Consider the following 21727-nt stretch of genomic DNA (forward strand, 5'->3'; position numbering starts at 1 on the left):
TCTTCTGAAATCTGAAAAATGCCAGATGAGAACCACAGTGCTACAGCAGAGTCCAGTCGCCTTCTAGATGTACCTCGCTACCTCTGTGAGGGGACAGAATCCCCTTACCAGACAGGACAGCTGCATCCAGCCATCAGGGTAGCTGATTTACTGCAGCACATTAATCTCATGAAGACCTCAGACAGCTATGGGTTCAAAGAGGAATATGAGGTGAATAAGCTTCCATACTGTATTGAATTTTTTTATTTTTAAATATGTTACTCAGTGGAATTTAACATTTTTTTCCCTGTCTTTAACACAACAAGGAGAGGATTGCTCTGTAAGCTCTTTAATCTAGTGTTTATCAGTGTACAACCAAGTAGTATGGGGGGGAATATTGCACTTTCCAGAGATATATGAGTCTAAATTCATTACAAGAATCTTTAATATTGGATTCCATAATTTATTTTACTATGGTATTAAAAAACACTTTGTGTATCTCCCCATGCAAAAATCAACAAGATACTTTGGGTCCCATTATACCATTACAGATTCTATCATTTGAATGAATCAAGTAGCAGGTACTTCTCTGCCTCTTTGTTTGCTAACCCTATGATAGAGAAATCAGATGAGGCTTTCTGCTCTAAATGTACCACTTGTCACTCTCAGTAAATTTTATGGATTATTGGTTGCGGGTGGATGCGAAGAAAAATAGAGCACTGCAAATCCAGTAAACAACATTGAGAAGCCAGAAGAAGGCAGTGGGAAATTCTTCCAACCTTATTTCCCCTTCTACTCAAACCAAAATACCAGGACTTATCTTACAAAGGCAATGATTTAAAACCAAACATTCCAACAAATATAATATAGCAAAAGGGAGATAGTTCCTTTGCCACCCTTCACTTACTGAGAAATCCAATCTGGGACATGGAAGGAAGCCAGTCCACTACCCATGAACACATCACAGTATGCACACATTTAAAGTGAAAGAATCCAAGCAATATTTTTATCTATGGATTACTTTTATACCTTAAATTAGGAGTGTTAATTTTCTCTGAATTTTCAAAGTCAGTTTTAGATGTATGCGAGAAACACTATGCCATCATAACAAAATAAGTACAAGGAATTAGACTATTCTGCCAGACCTGGTTCTTTTTGTTCATTTCATGTGTATTCCTGTGTACCTTTCTTCAAAGACCACGTTGAAGACCCCATTTCCTGTGCTCAGCAAAGTTTAAGTTCTTTTGCAAAATGAAATTTAGACCCATGTTTTCAATTGCTGTGTATGGTAATTAAACTAGTCAACAAATTAATCTGTCCCCAGATTCTTGAAGAAGGGGACTCCATTTTAATTTTCATATGGTCGCTTATTGTAAAGACTCAGTCCTTTTCATGATCTTCAAAGAAACTCAAATGTGATGTATTGCACACAATTTAATGAATAATTTTAGAGGGAATCAGGTTTTCTTTCCACTGTTATAAATGAGAAATGATGCACATTTGAAAGATACTCATTGAAAGTTTTTTTGCAGTTTTGATGCATTATCATTCAATACATTTTGAAAAGAATAATACTTTTTCTACTTCTACTTCTCAACGTTATAGTGATCTTAAATTTGAAATACTTTCAAGGTCCATTTTTTCTCTAAAGTTTTTTTTTTTTTTTTTGTCTTTAATTTGACCTCAATCCAATTTAAGATGAACAAGCATGAATCCAACAAAGCAGCTTTGAGGTATGAGAGTGAAACTTGTTTACTACTGTAGGACACCTTTCCTCTCAGAAAGTAGTTTTAACTATTTAGGGCTTCAGAACAGATAAACCTGACTTTTAAGAATGAATTAAATTTAGTCTGCTTGTTTATTTTGCTTTCCCAGAGCTTCTTTGAAGGACAGTCAGCATCTTGGGATGTAGCCAAAAAAGATCAAAATAGAGCAAAAAACCGATATGGAAACATTATAGCATGTAAGTTCTTATACAATTCTTGATGAATGTAAATTGTTATATATCTAAAGGTAAACAGTGAGCTCCTTATATGGTTTTAAACATTAAGAAAAATCCCAAAGAGTGGTGTGTCTGTTTAGGAAGAAATCGATTTAATATTAAAACAGCATTTACAGTCAGGTGTGTTGGCTCACTCCTGTAATCCCAGCACTTTGGGAGACCTAGCGGGGAGGATCACCTGAGGTCAGGAGTTTGAGACCAGCCTGGCCAATGTGGCAAAACTCTATTTCTACTAAAAATACAAAAATTAGCTGGCTTGGTAGCATGCACCTGTAATCCTAGCTACTTGAGATGCTGAAACAGGAGAATTGCTTGAACCAGTGAGGTGGCAGTTGCAGTGAACAGAGATTGCACTACTGCACTCCAGCCTAGGCGACAAAGTGAGACTCTGTCTCAAAAAACAGCAACAACAAACGAAAACATCATTGGCTATTAGCAATGATTCTGCAATTGCCATCATCCTCATTAATTAAATTGAGTCAGCCACTTCACCCTGTGGAGATAACTTGCTGTTTCATTTCATGTGTATATAAATGCAAAGGGTATTACTAAACAGCTGAGACTATCCGGCTAATGAAAAAATAAGATCTTTTCAGTTATAAACTGTTTTAATACTCCCATGAAAAACATTCAAGATTGGGGTGTTATTCTTTCCACGTGCCTTTAATTCTTACTTGGACCCACTGTCTAAACTCCAATTGTTCGATATTATTTGTCATTAGGGACTTCCTCCTGAGTAAGTCCTCAAGATATATATGGGATAATAAAGTCATTAGCAGACAATACCCACAGGATTAGTAAGAAAAGTAGCAGATAGTTTAGCTTGTAACTAGCTGCTGATTTACCTAGACCACTCTATTCTGAGTTTAAATTATTTTGAAGTATCTTATGAGTATCTCAAAATCTAACCTTGACTCTCAGGGAATAAGAAACTGATAGCAGGAATTCAAAATTCACTTTTTAGTTTTGTGGCTCATTTACTGCAAAGTGCAGAAGAAAAGAATCCAACCCATTTAAAGTTATGACTAAGAAGCAAAATTAGAAGTTAAGTATATTTCATTTATGTAGGCAGTTCTGTCACTCAAATGATTACTTACCAGACAATTTTATGTCTCATAAAACCTTGCTAACTATGAAGGTTCAAGTCAGTGAAGTCACAGAATATTATAACTGTAATAGCAAGGCTTGCTAAAGTTCTTGTATTTCTTCAAAGGACTGATTTGGTAGTAGTATACTATAGATGACTATGAGCAACACTGAATTCTTTGTTCTCTACCAATGACATTGCCTCAGAACAGGGGGAACATTTAACAACTTTTATTTATTATTTAAATTTTTTAGATGATCACTCCAGAGTAATTTTGCAACCTGTAGAGGATGATCCTTCCTCAGATTATATTAATGCCAACTATATTGATGTAAGTATTTTTATAGTTCAGTATGTCTACTTTACTGGCTTTTATATATGAACCTTTTCACTTGTCATTACCTATAAAGTGATTGCTAGCTTTTTTAAGTAAAGTACAAACTGTACACTTTTCCTTGTTCTACGTCCTAGTACTTACTGACGTTGTTGTGCTTTCTTTCACACCTGACTTTGGTTTGGCCTGTAGATTTGGCTGTACAGGGATGTAAGTACCACTATATGTAAATAACAGCACCCTATTATAAATACAAATATTCTTAATTACAGTTATTACTAATGCTTTCTTACTACTAGTTATTTCTGCATGCTTCACCTAATTAGCTTCATACAGTATATCTCTGTTCGTTTTTTTGTAATTCTTTCACATGCGTAAAAACCTATTTTACCTCCTTCCCTTTTCTTGTGTAGAAAAACAGGACCATTTTTAGCTTTGACAATTTATTATGTACTCGAGTTTTATTTGTTGATGATTTCTGTTTCTGGCTTTTATTCTTACCCTTCCCTAAACATGTGAGAAGCTGGATAGTATAATGTGTATTAGTGTTACTGAAATTTTACTTTTTACATTTGACTTCTGATGTTAAAATGAGTAGGGAGACTATTTTGTGATGTGTTGTATTGGCTTTGAAAGTAATAAAATTACTCAGGCAAAATAATTACTAAATTGCAGTTGTAAAATACACATATCACACATATATATCGAATCACAGAAATGAAAAAGTTTGCTTAGATCATATATCTCACTGTTAAATTTTGGTCACTTATGTATCTACATGCAAATTCTTTATTTAAAGGAAGTAACTATCAAACAAAATATAAAACATTCTTAAAGGGCAATATTTTACATTACCTATAAGGAGGACAGGATCTTTGTCATACTACCTGGTCCATAATCACACTGGAGATCTTGGGAATGTTACTTCTCTCTCTGTACCTCAGTTTCCTTATTTTTGCAGTGGGGATAATAATAATAATATTAACTTCATCACTTTGTTGTGAGAATTAAATGAAGTAATGCATGTTGAGCATTTTGCCCAATGCCTAGCTCATTTTTAGCACTCATTAAACTTCAACTATCTTTTTACAATTAAAAGAGAGGTGTGCTGTAATTAAATCAATTCATAATATGTATAATTATAAGACAGAAGTTAGAGGTATTAAGTATGGTGGCAGATGTATAATTTTATAGACATGAAAGATAGGAAACCTAGGACCCAACATTTTCTAACTTTCATAAATAGGAAATAGTTTTCATCATATTTATTAAGCTCACATTTTACAGTTATTTTATGAATTGTAATTATGTATTTAGTTGAATTAATATATTTTATAAAGCATAGTATATGAGTATATGGGTTCAATTTCTGATCAGAATTGCACTTTTATTCATTATATAAATTTATCAAACATGTCATTATGTAAAGCTAAGCTAATGGTCTAATTTTTAGAATAAAAAAATCAATAGTTCTATAGCAAATTTGTAACTGTTCCTACCTATTTAATTTAACCTGCGTTTTCTACTAGGGCATGTACACTGGAGCCTTGTTATAAAACTATTTTGTTGTTCATACGGTAGGACTGTATTTTAAATAAGACTTGTTATCCAATCTTTCTGTTAAGGCCCCAGTGTATTTTGGCCAGTTTCTATACAATTTCATAATTTTCCCTCTCCCATTAGTTCATTATATGTAAAAGATACAAGTTTTATACTTCTTCAATTGGTATTTTTTTAAGAACTGGAAATGAAATACTTGTAAAGCTTGGAAAAATTTTTCCATAAAACACTGTGCTATTTTGGTATATTAAAAATTTAAAATCTTCCAAATTTGCAACAATGTAATGCTCACACTATTAAATTTTATGTTGGAGATCTCAGTTCACATGTATTTATATGTGTATTGACTTGTCCACACCAATATGTGGACAAATTGTACCACAGACTTTTCCTAAGACCCATTTATAAATATGCAACAAATTCAGAACTTAGGATCATATCATCAAGATTTTTGCAACTCATGGTTTATTGTTATTCAAACCAATTGAGAGCAACTAACAATTTATTCCTCCTCAACAGAACTTTTGGCACACTGGAAAAAAAAAATCAAATTTTTGCTCAAGATAAGATGTACTTTTAAAAACTCTGCTTTCCCTATATATATGTGTGTACCTATAATTTTGTGTGTGTAAATTAACATGGTGAGCCCACACAAAATAGTTTTTGCATATCTCAGAACATATTATAGAACAGGAATATTCTCTAAAAATCTCAGCAGGAGTTTGATTGGATACACACATGCATTGTCCAGCTCTAACATTGGAATGTTCTGTTATTTTTTTTTTTTATGGTTCTAATATGTCCTCGTCCATTTGTAATGCAGTGTGTTGTACTTTTGGATGATAAAATGAGAATTAATATTTTTAAACACTATTTTACCAGGAATGAATGACTAAAGATGAACATGAAGGCATAAACATTTTAGTGAAACTAAACAAAATCTATGAGGTTATTCCATGGCAAATAAAATCAATTATACAATATATATTCCAATCAAAGCCTTTAAAATACTAATTTTTGTTTTATGTTTACCTTTCAGATAATGTAGGTTTGAGAAGTGAACTATGTGTTCACTACTCATTTTTGGACTTTTTATTATAACTTAATCTTAACAGGTGGTTGTCTTCATCCTTTTATGCCTTCATTATTTATTTCTGATATTGATGTAAAATGATAACTAATTTGTTTTCCTGTTTTAGGGCTACCAGAGACCAAGTCATTACATTGCAACCCAAGGTAAAACTTTGCCTTGTTAAATGTTACAGAAAAACAAACTTGCTTATTCATGTATATGGTGGGGTTTTTTTCTGGCAGGGGGGTAGATTTAGTCTTAGTAACTGAAAACCATTAGTCCTTCTGATTAACACTGCTCATTACTCATTTGTATGGTACAATTTTTTATGTGTGTAAAGATTATATAAATTTAATCTTGATTTAATTTTCAATTAAAAGTAAAAGAAAAGCTACTAGTGGTTGTTATGATTTAATCCTTGTTATACAGATATGTCAGAGCACTAGTCAATAGTGCCAGGCAGAGAAATTACTCATTTTTGAGGAAAGGAAAAAGAAGTCTCAAATAAGAGGCCTGTCTTCTTGCAACAAGTTTGTTAATGGTACCCAAGACCAATATTGTTATAATGAGATGTTATACTGAGCAATTTTTTGATAAGTCAAGACTGAGACAAAACAAAGAGCTAGAGGGAATTTAGTCAAGTTAATTCTTCATAGAAAATAAAAAGAAATTAGGGAAATGTTCTTATAGTGGTATACTAGGGAATAAAAGTATCAAAACAAATAAAAAAAGCGTCTGTAGTTATCTCTCTAAATTGACTACTAGCCCTCAGAAGAGAAACCTGTACATCTATTTTATATAAAAAGAAAGTAAAACAAAAAGTAGGTTTACTGTTTTGACAGGGGTCATTTTTCTGTTTTTTTCATATCTCTTTGGAGTAACTGAGTTCAGTTGTATACTCTTTAAAGTTAGAAAGATCATCCATAGTGGTTGATTTATGGTTGATATTCAATTTTATGGTATTCAGTAGAGAATAGCCCAACACATGCTTTTGCAGTTTACAGATTATAATATATGGTAAAATTAGGATATTTCCTTATGTGTAAGGATAAGTTTTTATTAATCCCTAAACATGCACTATTTATAAATAGTGGGAATTTTTAAATTGGTAATATATGCTGTCTAATTAATGGTAGCATTAAGAGTTTTATTTTTTTACTTATACTTGAAGATGCATTAAAAAAACTTAGTGACTAGGAATTGCTTCTTCTAAATTGGGAAGTATAGAGGGCAAATTGAAAAAAATACATAAACGTATATATGCCTATGTTTTTGCCTATTGTGGAAATTTAGCTATGAACTAATTTAGGTACTTTGAGTGACATTTTTTATTAGACCTTTTTTTGGAATTACTTAGTTTACTCTGTTTTTATCTTAGCTAAACTTCCTAACTACAAAATTCCTTTGATAACATAATATTCAAATTAATTTCTTCATAGGTCCCGTTCATGAAACAGTATATGATTTCTGGAGGATGATTTGGCAAGAACAATCTGCTTGCATTGTGATGGTTACAAATTTAGTTGAAGTTGGCCGGGTAAGAGGAAGAAAACTATTTTTTTGTCATAAAAATGAGTATAGTTGAAAAGCAACATATAGATATTTAAAATAGAATATTATCCAATTGTTTAAAAAAAATTCCAGGCACAACGTTTCAGTTGATTCTAATGAGACTTTGAATGGCTGAGAAATTATTTGATTTCTCATTGAGTAACAAAGTAAGCTTTAATTTTGTCCTAGAATCTAATTGCATTATCAGGCTTGTGAATTTTTTGTGAGACTATATGAACTCTATTGTAGAGTAGCGTTTTTTCTCATATATAGATTTTTTAAATAAGTTTTAATTGTGATCCAAAGAGTTATTGCTGGAATTAAATCATCTTGGCTAATTAGTATTATGTATTCACATCTATCTATGTATTCTTTTTGTTTCTTAGGTTAAATGCTATAAATATTGGCCTGATGATACTGAAGTTTATGGTGACTTCAAAGTAACCTGTGTAGAGATGGAACCACTTGCAGAATATGTAGTTAGGACATTTACCCTGGAAAGGGTAAGTACTCTAAAATTCTATTTTAAAAATGTATATCAAAACTGCTTTTTCTCTTAAAATCTTTGTCAAGTTCTCTTTTGATGATGCTATAAAATCCATTCATTTGTGTATTCATTCCACAGATATTTATATGAGAGTTTACTATGTGCCAGACATGTTTCGAAACCTTAGGACACATGTTAAAATCTCTGCTCTTGTGGATCTTATAGACTGTTGCATTACGACAGCAATAAAAATAAATAAATCAACTGCTATATCATAGATCCTGACAAGTGCTATAGAGAAAAATAATGTTGGAAAAGGAAGTAGGGAATATTATTAGGCAGAGGAAGAAATGGCTTACCATTTTGAAAGGATGATCAAGGAAGAACTCATTGCTGAGAAAGTAATATGAGTAGAGACCTGAAGTAAGTGAGGAAGTGACAGGTTATGTCCAGGGGAATAAAGTTTCTGACAGAGGGAAGAGTCATTTCAGAAACCTGGAGACATGTGTAAAGCTGTTAGAATGCTAGACAGTCAGCAGGCCAGGATGTTCAGAGATCCATAAGTGAAGGGGAAAGAAATACAAAATGAAGGCAGAGAAATCACAAAACTGGATAAGTGGTGCCTTGTAGGCCATGGTGATTTTAGTTTATACTAAAATTGAGTTAGGCTGCTGTTGCAGGGTTTGTGAGCCCAGGAATAACAAGATCTGAATTTTATTTCTAAAAGGATAATTCACAGTATTATATTGCAAAGAATAAGGTGGAGTGGCCAGTGTAGTAGACTGAAGTGGAACATAGTAACAGTGAAATACATTTTGTGGTAAAACTTGGTAGATTTGACCACACACAAGTGTGAAATTACCTGTGGCCAAAAACATCAAAGGTACCTACACACAAAAGAACCATGTGCATATTTATTAATGTCCTTAATTTATAATGCTAATACCAGTAGAAGGGAAAACACCAGAATCTCTGAAGAAACACAGCTGTTAACATGCCTATTAAAATTGTTTAACCTAGTGTACTTACATAGCATTTTGTCCTTTCAGATCAGCAAGAAATTTAAAAAAGAGTAATAATCCTCACTGATTGTTACAGTGTGTTGAAACATATTTTTATACATTACTCATCATAGTTAAATCACTACAAACCCTCTATAAATCAATAAAACAGTATATCTCCAGAGCTTTAAAACATTGATGTTCTTTGAGAGGTTAACTTTCATGAGTCTTTCCTAAGGCATTTATTTAAAATACAATGACTTCATTTATAGTATTAGAAAATTATGGATAACCATACATGTCTGGCAATAGAGAAATAGTTGAATAGTATTTTACAAAAATATTTGTAAGTTATTCTACCAACATGAAAAATAATTAGATGAAATATTAAGTTGAAGGTAGCATTATGCAGAACAACACAATCATGATTATTATGACTATAAATATATATGAAAAATTATTAGACAAATCAAGTAGAATAAAATGGGCAATTGATATGGGAGATTTCAGAAAGAACCATTAAGCTTAATTTAATGAATAACGAGATCATATTAAAAATAAAATATGGAATATGCAGTCTCTTAAGTTTATATAAGTCTTATAAAAATCAATGATGAACTTAGTAATAAGAAAAACCTGAATATGTAACAAAAAGTTTAGATATTTCAAAAATCCAATAGAAAGTAATAACAAATCATAGACCAATGACCCCAGAAAGTAGCCTTTTAGAAATTGCCCCTTCCAAATAATCCTTGGATGAAATATTTCCTCAAAACTAAAATTACATTGTATAGATCAACAGTTTTATATCAAAATTTACCTCATTATTTATAAGAAAAATTTATATCCATAAGTAATTTCTGTTTTGAAATGTGCTTTGAAATCATGTGAAAAATTATAAAATTGGAAAATCAAAAAAGTAGAACAAAGGGAAAATTAAATATAAAAAAACAAATGAGAAAAAAATTAAAAGCATGTTTATTGAAAAGATCAATAAAGTAACTAAACCACTGTCAATTCTAAATGAGGTAAATTGAAAACAAAATATACAGTATCAGAAAACACAGAGGGACATAGCTGTTATATTTGCCACTAGAAAAGCTATAGAAAATATTATGTATAAACATAGAAATATAAATTTTAATCTAGGATAGTGATTTTCTAGCAAATACTAATTCTCAAAAATTAGGTCACAAAGAGTTAGAAGCCAGAATAGATGCTAGAAGAAAATATAATGATTGTTAAACTTTATCATTAAAATTGCACTATGGGTTTAAAATTGAAGTTCCTTTATCCTTTAAGGAATAGCTAATGTCTATGTTATTCAAACTATTTAGGCCATAAAACAATTAAAACCAAAATATGTTTTAAAAGTTAGCAAAATGTACTTGGAATGCTGCGGCAAGAGAATCATACAAGCCCAAAAGCAGAGGCTGCAGTGATCCAACATGTTTCCGCTGCACCCTAGCCTGGGCAACTGAGGGAGACATTGTCTTTAAACAAAACAAAAGCATAATGATGATGACAGAATCAAATAACAATAGCACTCTCTCAAGTTCTCATTCTCTCTTTCATAATCCCTTCTCTCTTTCTCTCTCTCTCTCTCTCTCTCTCTCTCTGTCCCGCTCTTCTCCAAGCACACACATTGCAGACCAATTTCATTCAAGAACATGAAAAAATTTCAAATATAATATTGAAAATTTGGATCTAGTAGTGAATTAAGAAAACATCACTAAATGACCTATTATTTTTTCCCTAAGAATACAAGAATATTTCAACTGTAGTGGAAAGTCTAACAGGATATTTCATTATGTCAGTACCTTAAAGGACCAAAACTGTATGACTTTATTAATAGATTAATGCACTTAATTTTATTTTTTAAATATTTACAGTAATACTCTAATTAGGGAAATAAAGAAGCATCCTAAACATGATAAAGATAATTCAACATTACCTAGTAGCAGTCATGTTATGGAATGAAGAACTAAAGACTATTAGTTTATCAAAAAATCTAGTATAAAGACTATGTTATTGCTTTTGCAATCAGGAATGTTAGGTGGATAATCAGTCTCACTAGTTTTCAACATTTTTGGAAGTTTTAGCAAATAAATAAGGCAGCGAAAGGAATAAACTGTGTAACTACTAGAAAAGACAAATTATTTTAAGATAAAAGGATTTTATACCAAGAAGACTAGAGATAACATTTTTAACTGGGATGTATAAGCATTTATTTAAATGACTAAATCAGCATAAATATTCATAAATTATAGCTTTCTTTATATTAGTGACAAACAGAAGTAAGAAAATATCACTAAGTAATCTTTAAAAATAATAAAAAGTGCCAAAATATCTCAGAATGTATTTAATAAGCATTACACAGTTTCTGACTGAATAAAAACACAAAAGTGTACTTATGGATACACATAATATATGAATGAGTGGAGACATGCGCCATGTTCCAGAATATGGGAGTACTTGATATTAATAGCACTGTATGGATTTAATACAATCCTATATGGAAAATCATTGGATTTTAATTTTTCTTGTTATTTAGAACTAGAAAATAGAGGGTTTTTTTTTAACCATATATTCGAAAATCACTCAGATAAAATTTTTTTTAAAAATAGGAGAATAGGCACTGACATATAAAAATGTACTAAAACGGCAAATCCTAAACATGTAATAGAAAGATAAAGGGAGCAAGGCTCATCCAGCAACTCCAGTAAAATAATTAATATAGAAGGAGTAAAGTAATTGTCTAAAATCAGGCCTCGAAACTGTTTTTGACCTTCCTCATTAGAGTTGAGAAGTAGAAAAAAGGTGATTTTTCCACTGGGGTGATTTCATGGTGATTCTTATCATTGTGACTATTACAAATACTTGTTGATCCCTGCTTTGTGTAAGGTATTGTGCTAGGAATTGGAATTAAGAAAACCTTTAAGAAATGATCGCTAACTTCCAAGGTTTTCGTGATACTGGTCTGTATAAGATTGAATCTAAAATTAAACGGTTTTTCTCAATTTCATTTATTTCATGTAATGTGTCTACGTTATCTGATTGAACAAGTGAGATTGAGATTTCACAGATAGCTCACAGTAGAATTTGAATTATATAGATTATAGTGGAATTTGTTTCCCTTTTGCTACAAATGTGAATTCTTAAAAATAAATTCTGCAATATTTCATCTATACCTTCCAAACTGTGCTACCTCAGTCTACAGACTTAAAAAGGAAGGAAAAAGCTTTGAAATGTGCATTTACAGGGTTCTCTTAACCCAATAGAAGAGCAGCAAACAACAGATGCTTCACTTATTTCATTTTGTATTTTTGTTACTATAAATAATACTCTGTGCTGAATTATTTCACAGAGCTAAGAAAAATAGTTTGCCCAAAGAACAGTTTAGCTGCCTGTATATTTTCACAAGCCAATCTAGAGCAGCACTGTCCTGGAAAATCCCTACATGCTATGCTTCAAAACCATTTTCAACATGGATAAGCAAGGCATTAAAATCTCTTTGAGGTGAGAAGCTGGAAAGTTGCTTTTATACACCACTTGAGAACTCAGTGCTTTGGGTCAATAGGGCAGCATTTTAGTTTTCCCGTTTCCTTCTTTTCCCCTAATAATTTAATGTGTTGTCATTCCCAGCAAGAAACAAGCTGTCAAAGTAAATAAAATTTACCCAGACTTTTAGAACTGAGCAAGACTTCTAATTTTCTTTTGTTTGGCAGTTGTCTGACAATAAAGGGAAGCTCCTAATCCACATTCGGCCTTCATTATTTTTATTTTTTTAAGTAAAGACTTAATCTTTGGTAAAGTTTGTATTGTTATCATTGTCATTTGGATCTGTACCCATAATTGTGTTTAATGGCTTTATTTTGGCCATGAAAACGGCTTTTGTAAACATTTCTTTCCATCTTTGCACAGAGGGGATACAATGAAATCCGTGAAGTTAAACAGTTCCATTTCACGGGCTGGCCTGACCATGGAGTGCCCTACCATGCTACAGGGCTTCTTTCCTTTATCCGGCGAGTCAAGTTATCCAACCCTCCCAGTGCTGGCCCCATCGTTGTACATTGCAGGTGAGTGGTGGTCCAAATGGTGTTCACTGTATACAATCAGCTTTTTTTAAGAGTGTCAAGACAAGGCTTTTGAGCATAAAAACTAATGTTGCTTACAAAGTTCCAGCTTGCTTGTATTACAGATGAAGCAGAACAGCAATAAAATAAAAGTTGGCTGTAAGCAGGCTATAAAACAGGAACTTAAGAAATACATACATTCATCTTAATGTGTGTAGTGTTACCCACAATTTAAAGTGTAGAAACTGTGCTTTTAGTGGCAACATCTGTGTTTTTTGTTTTTTGTTTTCATCACTTTTGCAAATCCCATATTGTATAGAATGCTAGGTTGAAATAGACATTTCTTGTCAATCTAGAAAATTCCCAATAGAATTCCAGCTTTTAAAACTAAATTTGAGACATACAGAGTTACTAAATGGCCTAAATTGCAAGAATTTGTGCTATAAAACAGCAATTTAATTTTTTTAAAGACTTCGCATTAGAGGACCTTGAAAACTGCATCAGTGAGATTCAGCAAATATGTGCCAAAAAACACAAACATTATATCCAGACTTACTTCTGATTAGAAACTTCTCTTAAAGCAAGCATTTAGAGATTCTAAAAGCAAATTACATGGGCTCATTTTGAGGTGTGACCAGAAAAATAAGTACTGAATCTGAAAAGCTTTTCCTAAATGATGCTGCACACCATTCTCCAATGCTCTTCTCTTCAAGCTACATAATAGGTCGTAATTAAGCGTTTTTTTGCTTTCTGAAAATCCAACCTATTCATGATTTAGATAACCATGTATAAAAGGGGAGGGGGACGCAGAGATTGAAATAAAGGTAAAACATCCCATAGGATCAGATAATATGTACCTTGAAAACCAAACAAAAAAATCTTCCTTTCAATCCTCCTGATGAACTCTGATGGACTCTTCAATTACATCCCTGTCTCCAACTCTGGGAACTGTGATTGAGAAGATGGTAGGGGACAAAAATAAACGGAGACAGCCACAATATCTTTTGCTTAAATTTCTAAAACAACAGTGAGTTTGAGAGAAGTGATCAAATCTGGATAACACGGAAATAATGTTATTGGCCTATCTAACCACTTAGAAAATGAGATAAATAAGTTTTCAGTTTAGGGATTTCTTGATTTATCAGAGAGGTTGCTTGCTTCAGAAGTGCTCCAAGATTCTCAGATCCTGTCTTGAAACAGAAGTTGTCATTTTCCACTGACACTGAAGCATCTCTGGATTACGAAGTGAATTCCCCTCTCCTCCCAAAAAATCTTTATTTTGTTTCCTCCATTGACTTCTATATAGAAAATTGGAGAAACATTCCCCAGAGGTAAAATAACCACAGTATATTATGATTAAAGTAATCAAAACTACAGTGCAATAAGGAAATTCATGTAAGTGTTCTATATCACTGTAGTATTACTCTAGTAAATGATAATGTTTAGTTTGAGAGCACTAGAAGGAAGATACTGAATGTTCACAACACAAATGATACGTTTGAGAGGATGCATATGCCAATCACCCTTTTCTGATCACTCTACAGTATATGTACTGAAACATCATTATGTACCCAAGAATATGTACAATTATTATTTGCCAATTAAAGACTAAAACATAATGTTCTAAAAAGTATTTTTTAAAATTAACTTTAGAATTAAATATAGTGAGATAGTGGCTAGACTTGTGACTTGCTGGGAATCATATTCTATACCTAACAATCATTTTTCTTTCACTTCAGATCATGATTCAAATAGTCTTTATACTGTTAACTCTCCTCCCCTTTGATAACCATCATTCTTTTGTCCACCCTCACCATTTGCATTTCCTGTGAATTGTGGCTCCTTAGATTTCCCATTAAAAGGTTTGAGAATTAATTTTTTTTTCTTTTTTTTCTTTTTTTTTTGCGCCTTGGTATTTACAAGAGGCAAAAACCCTGAGTGAGCTAACATTGTTGCCAGAGGACACACACCTAGATGAATATAAAAATATTCAATCTGGAATTAAATTTTGAAGCATAAATCTGCCACTTGATCAATTCTATGAACTTGAAATTATGTGTATTAAATTTACATAAAATGAAAATTGTGAGAGAGGTATGGAACCTGAACATTATTTTCAATTTGAGAATAATTTGGAACTCTTGTTCCAATCTTTAGTTTATGCCAAAGCAGATACTCTGTATGAAGTTACTTGTACATTAATAAGTTTTTACACAGCATGGACAAGTGCTGTGTCGTGCACTTTGTTAAATCAATTTGATTCTACCTGTCTGACTGTGGAAAAGGTCCTTATTTAAGGTTATGAAGGCTAACTAACATGCTTCTTACAATTGTTTTAATTCTTTTCAGTGCTGGTGCTGGAAGAACTGGCTGTTACATTGTGATTGACATCATGCTAGACATGGCTGAAAGAGAGGGTGTTGTTGATATCTACAATTGTGTCAAAGCCTTAAGATCTCGTCGTATCAATATGGTCCAGACAGAGGTATGTAGATTTACCTGTAGTGGACTTTTTTTTTTTTTTCCACAAACAAGCAAGAGTAGATATCTTTCATATATACTCTACTCAACCAAAAGAGTAGATTTTTTTTTTCATATGTAATCAATATTGGCTCAGTCATATAGAAAAATATTGGTACTTTAATTCATATTTTCATATAGAGAAAATTTTCTGTATTCTCTACCTTTGATGACAGAAAAGTGATACTAAAACTAATACAAAATTTTCTTTTTTGTTCTTTTGGTAGGAACAATACATTTTTATTCATGATGCCATTTTAGAAGCCTGCTTATGTGGAGAAACTGCCATACCTGTCTGTGAATTTAAAGCTGCATATTTTGATATGATTAGAATAGACTCTCAGACTAACTCTTCACATCTCAAGGATGAATTTCAGGTATTAACTATTTCTCAAACCTCTTTTATGACTTAATACATTTTGTTCTGGGTACTATCAGTCCTTTTAAGGAAGGTCTTTTAAGTCAAATTTATAACCTTTGATTCTGTTTTAAATATAATACATGTCTCTTTCATTATACATATTATATAGTCACTTTTCTATTAGTGAATTCATATCTACTATATCTAAAATAAGTTCAGACTTCGGGAAGAGCAAGAGGGGAAAATATCATAAAAGTCAAAATTAGTGATTTGTGTGTATTTATAGACTTCTTTTCATATATTCATACAGATTTTGACCTGTGTCACTCACGATGTGATTAGCTCAAGCACATTAATTACAATAATTGAGTCCGGGTGCAGTGGTGGTTCTCACCTATAATACTAGCACTTTGGGAAGCCAAGTCAGGCAGATCTTGAGGTCAGCAGTTCGAGACCAGCCTGACCAACAGGGCAAAACCTCATCTACAAACAAAATACAAAGAAATAGGCAGGCACGGTGGCACATACCTGTAGTCCCAGCTGTTCAGGAGGTTGAGATGGGAAGATCGCTTGACCTTGGAAGGTAGAGGCACTGTGGTGAGCCCAAGATATCGCCACTGCACTCCAACCTGGGAAACAGAGCAAGACCCTGTCTCAAAAAATAATAATAAATGAAGTTGGTAGTAAATGCTATTTCAAAATAGCCCTAAATGTTTTTACTGCCCTTAAAACATCTCTGAAGGTGAGTAAAAATAAAATAAATAGCAGAGACCAGATTCTTTGATTGTTGGCCCAGTGTTCTTTCCAACATGCCATAGCTTATCTTTAAATATGGTAAGCTCAGATGTTATTACACATGATACCGTTTCCCACTGTGATGAAGGGTCATTATCATCATGGACTTCCTGATTGTATTTTCTTTGGTCAAGGCAATGCATTTTGCACGTAGCAATGCTGTTTAGCTTCCCTTTTCCTTTTAAGAAGAGGAGCAATGTGTTTCTTGTTTCTTTTTGACTTCTCAGGCTTCGTTAGCTTTAACTCAAAGTCTATCAGCCTGTCATAGTAGCAAATGCCATTGCCTTGCACAAATCCTTCACTTTCTACTTGGTCTAATAAATATCTGATGGATCTGTGTTATACTGTTAAATGGGTCACTGTCATTTAACCTGGGTTCCCTTTTCGTTTTAGACTCTGAATTCAGTCACCCCTCGACTACAAGCTGAAGACTGCAGTATAGCATGCCTGCCAAGGAACCATGACAAGAACCGTTTCATGGACATGCTGCCACCTGACAGATGTCTGCCTTTTTTAATTACAATTGATGGGGAGAGCAGTAACTACATCAATGCTGCTCTTATGGACGTAAGAGACTGCCCTCTTTGTTAGTGTAGAGTGCTGTGAAAAGCTGTGTAATGCAACTGAACACTAGCTAGTTTTCTTTTCAAGAATATTGAAATAACCTGAAAAGAAAAATGGAAACTTTTATTGAAATATATTTTTTGGAGAACGATTTTAGATTTTCCCTATAGGGATTTTTAAGAACTATCATTTTTATAGCTTTATTATAGATTTGGAGCTTGTCAGTTATTATATTCATAGAGTAAATATTACATCTTATAATTTTCATATTAATTATTTTCAGAAAAGAAAATCATGCCTTATCTATTTTGAATATAATTAGAAATGAATTTTTTAAATCCCAGAATGCCAAATCCTACAAAAATTGTGTTAATTTGGGAAATTTTTATTTCTGACATTTGTTTTTATAATTTACAATTAACTTGTTGGCCATTAATCAATAAAGACTATTATAAGTAACTAGAGGAGGGATGGATAGTATTATGTTAACACATCCATCATAATGAAAGAATGATCTTGCCCCATTCTAGTCTTAAACTGCAGAGTGTTGTAGCCCATAGAACAATATGGAAAGAAAGACTTCTATTGTTTGTTTTATTTTATTTTATTTTATTTTATTTATTTATTTTTTTTGACATGGAGTCTCCCTGTGTCACCCAGGCTGTAGTGCAGTGACACAATCTCAGCTCACTGCAATCTCTGCCTCCTGGGTTCAAGCGATTCTCCTGTCTCAGCCTCCTGAGTAACTTGGACTACAGGCACACACCACTAAGCCCAGCTATTTTTTTTTTTTTTTTTTTTTTTTGCGTTTTTAGTAGAGATGAGGTTTCACCACATTGGCCAGGCTAGTCTTGAACTGCTGACCTCGTGATCCAACCACCTTGGCCTACCAAGGAAAGAAAGTTTTAAATTATGTCTTTGACCACTTTACTTTGGTTACCTTGGAAAGAAGCAAGAAAACAATCAAGGCTTAGAATCTTTTTAAAGAGTTTACTGACTTCATTTCTAGCTTTTGCCCTTTCTCCTATAAAACCATAGCAAGAAGAAATTAAAAGCCATGGTTCATTTCTTTCTGACTATAATCAGGCTTTCTAAGTTGTTGTTCCTATTAAGCTCACGTTCTATTTCTACGAGTCATCTTCACCAGTTACTTTTCTCTTTTTGGTGCCACAAAGTGGAATAGTCTAAAGGCAGGCTCTCATCTTTGCCGTGATCACTCTTGCCTGTGAAAAGCTCTTATACTTGCTGTTATCAGAGTCTTGCCTGGCCATTAAGCACATCCACTTAAATCACATTAGATCCTAATTATACCTTTTCTTTTTATATTAGGTGTCTGGAAAGGTAAATACACTAAATATACAGAGATGGTATACAATGCTTTTTCTTTTCTGCATCTAGATATGGAATGAAAAAGTGCACGTGTGCACAAGACAAATAATATTTAGAAAAGCAGTGATGCCTTTGAAATTTTTGCCATTGGCATCTTTGTCAAATTCTTCTCAATTTCCAGATTGTCTCATTTTCTTTATTTTTCTTTTTGAGACAAGATCTCACTCTGTAGCATAGGCTGGAGTGTCGTGCATGATCACAGCTGACTGTAGCCTCAGTCTCCTGGGTTCAAGTGATCCTCCCACCTTAGCCTACCAAGTAGCAAAGACTATAGGTACATGCCACCATGCCCAGCTAATTTTTTTTTTTTGTAAAGACAGGTCTTACTTTCTGTCCAAGCTTGTCTTCATTTCAGCTTGAAGACTGAACCTTGTAATCCACCTGTTCTTACTGTCTATGTACTCCACTGTGATTCAAAAAAGTCATTTCATAGTTAAAGGTGTTCTGGGGATTTAGTAGTGCAAATGAACTTTCAGAAAAGTAAAGCTGCTTTGGTCCTGTTTCTCCCTACTCTTTATCCCCATCATTAATGTGATACCCTTTTGTCAGGCCTATGGAATATTAGGAGGTAAGGCCAAGGATTCTGTGATTTCAGAGCCTTACATATGTTTCTGCATTTAGAGAGAAAAAGAATAGGAAATCTTCAGTCTTCTCTCTTATCGGCTCCTCCTCGTGCGTGTCCCCTCCACTTTGACTCAAGAAATGAGTAAATAGTCATCAGTCTGCTTTGACTTACCTTTCCATGGAGCAGACATTTAATTGGGAAGAGAGCTTACTTTCTTCTAACTTTTCTCATGGTATTAGTTCATTCTCACGCTGCTAATAAAAACATACCTGAGAATGGATAATTTATAAAGGAATGAGATTTAATTGACTCACAGTTCCACAGGGCTGAGGAGGCTTCAGGAACCCTGCAATTATGGCAGAAGGGGAAGCTAACTCGTCCTTCTCACCGCAACAGGAAGGGGAAGGAGTGCCAAGCAAAAGGGGAAGCCCCTTATAAAACCATCAGATCTCATGAGAACTCACTCACTATCTCAAGAACAGCATGTGGGAAACCACCCCCATGATTCAGTTATCTCCACCTGTCCTGCCCTTGAGCCATTGGGGATTATTACAATTCTATGTGAGATTTGGGTGGGCACATGGAGCCGAACAATATCACTCAGGAACCTTCGTACCTTTCTTAGGAGGCACTTATCCCAGCGGCACATGTAACTTGGTAAGGTCTTGAGGTCATTTAGAAGTAGCAAGGTAAATTATTTTTGTCATCTACTCAGATTTATCCTGCAATCTTCAGCAGGATGGAATGCCATGGTTAGCAGCATTTCCCAAGTGATGGTAGCATCAGTGAAGTCTTAAGAACTAGTTCTTGTGCTGATGTTAGTTAAGATTCTTGAACAACTTAAATAGTAGTATGATACAAATGAGTTATAAAATCATTGAAAATTTTCATCAACATTAGGGAAACCTATCCCAGGCTACTGTCTGATCATTATTATTGTTGTTGCATATAATTAGTTTAAATCAAATGATATTGTGCAAGTCCAGATAAACATTGCTTTTACTATTTCTCTCTTTGGGAAGGGATAATATATTGTGTTCTGATTAAGGAGCACACAGTAAACAAGGAGCTATCTCTCCACTTTGTGGGGCCAGGAAGTGCATTGTTACTCTTTGGTGCTTTGGGATCTTAAATGGTTGAAACTGTCCTTCTGAACTTTGGTATATGTTAGAAATGCCCAGGAAGCTGTGGGAGGTGGATTGCCTACAAGATGTGCAGAATATCCTGATAATGTCCACATAATGTAAAAGTACAAGTGTTTGAGCTACTTGTGGTTTTTCTTATTTGTAGTAGAGAAGAATAAAACAGTTTTACTTGCAGGCACACACACTATATACATACACAAATGACTGATAGACATACTAGGGGTTTTGTGCTTACTTTGCCTTCAGCCTCTCAGAGACTGTTTACGTTTGGAAAATTGAAATAGCCCCACAGGTACCTTACAGAGGATGTTAACCTCAGAAGCTTTTTAGTTTCTTCTGTTGTATTTGTCCTGTATTTACATCTTTTAGTAAAGTAAAAATTCAGTTATTGACTTGAATTGCTTCGGCGACATTGAAGTCTTCCACCAAATGGATTCATTACCATACTAGTTCAATTCATTCCAGTGGCCTGAATCTCTTATTCCATGGTTTAAGCATCACTCTGGCTCCCTCTGCATGTGAAGCTATTCCATCTTACTGGTCCTACATTGAAGTGTTTTGAATCTGTTTGTACAACTGATCATACATTTTAAGTTCTTATGTTTCTCCATCTACCTTGTTTCTTCACAGAGCTACAGGCAACCAGCTGCTTTCATTGTCACACAATACCCTCTGCCAAACACTGTGAAAGACTTCTGGAGATTAGTATATGATTATGGCTGTACCTCCATTGTGATGTTAAACGAAGTCGACTTGTCCCAGGTTAATGGCTATGGGTTGTTTTTGTGTGCTTATATACAACTTAATAAAGTAATAATGAAATGTTAAAATCTACTTTATACTATCCTAATTAGAAAAAATAATGCTCTTTTTTTTTTCCTTTTAAAACATTCATCATCTAGGGCTGCCCTCAGTACTGGCCAGAGGAAGGGATGCTACGATATGGCCCCATCCAAGTGGAGTGTATGTCTTGTTCAATGGATTGTGATGTGATCAACCGGATTTTTAGGATATGCAATCTAACAAGAGTAAGTCACTATTGGAACCCTTGAGCTCATCTAGAATAAGTCGATCATAACCAAGATGTGGTATAGTTTCATTCAGATAACAGGGAGACTAGAATTAATAAGCACTATATAATCCACTTTAAAGCTAGTAACCGTCTTATGCCTAGTACTTAAACAAAAATACATGAATGCAGAAATGCTGGAAGCTAGGTTTTTTTGGTCAGTCAGTAGA

General features: G+C 33.5%; 1 protein-coding gene across 8 annotated transcripts in view; it reads left to right on the forward strand.

The window, feature by feature from the left end:
* The window catches only part of PTPRK (protein tyrosine phosphatase receptor type K), a 578471-nt gene that overhangs the window by 548393 nt on the left and 8351 nt on the right, over positions 1-21727 (forward strand). For 5 of the 8 annotated variants that reach the window (XM_074397496.1, XM_074397495.1, XM_074397498.1 and 2 more), the window contains 13 exons: positions 26-210; positions 1855-1942; positions 3323-3399; positions 3595-3612; positions 6162-6198; positions 7474-7571; positions 7972-8088; positions 12998-13152; positions 15499-15634; positions 15897-16046; positions 17219-17392; positions 21119-21250; positions 21391-21516. In XM_074397496.1, the coding sequence (XP_074253597.1) occupies positions 26-210; positions 1855-1942; positions 3323-3399; positions 3595-3612; positions 6162-6198; positions 7474-7571; positions 7972-8088; positions 12998-13152; positions 15499-15634; positions 15897-16046; positions 17219-17392; positions 21119-21250; positions 21391-21516 (1493 nt within the window). The remainder of the gene's footprint in view (positions 1-25; positions 211-1854; positions 1943-3322; positions 3400-3594; positions 3613-6161; positions 6199-7473; positions 7572-7971; positions 8089-12997; positions 13153-15498; positions 15635-15896; positions 16047-17218; positions 17393-21118; positions 21251-21390; positions 21517-21727) is intronic. The other 3 variants (XM_074397497.1, XM_010342982.3, XM_003932406.4) reach the window with 1 other exon arrangement.

Source organism: Saimiri boliviensis, chromosome 4 (genome assembly GCF_048565385.1).
Source record: "Saimiri boliviensis isolate mSaiBol1 chromosome 4, mSaiBol1.pri, whole genome shotgun sequence".
Taxonomy (NCBI): domain Eukaryota; kingdom Metazoa; phylum Chordata; class Mammalia; order Primates; family Cebidae; genus Saimiri; species Saimiri boliviensis.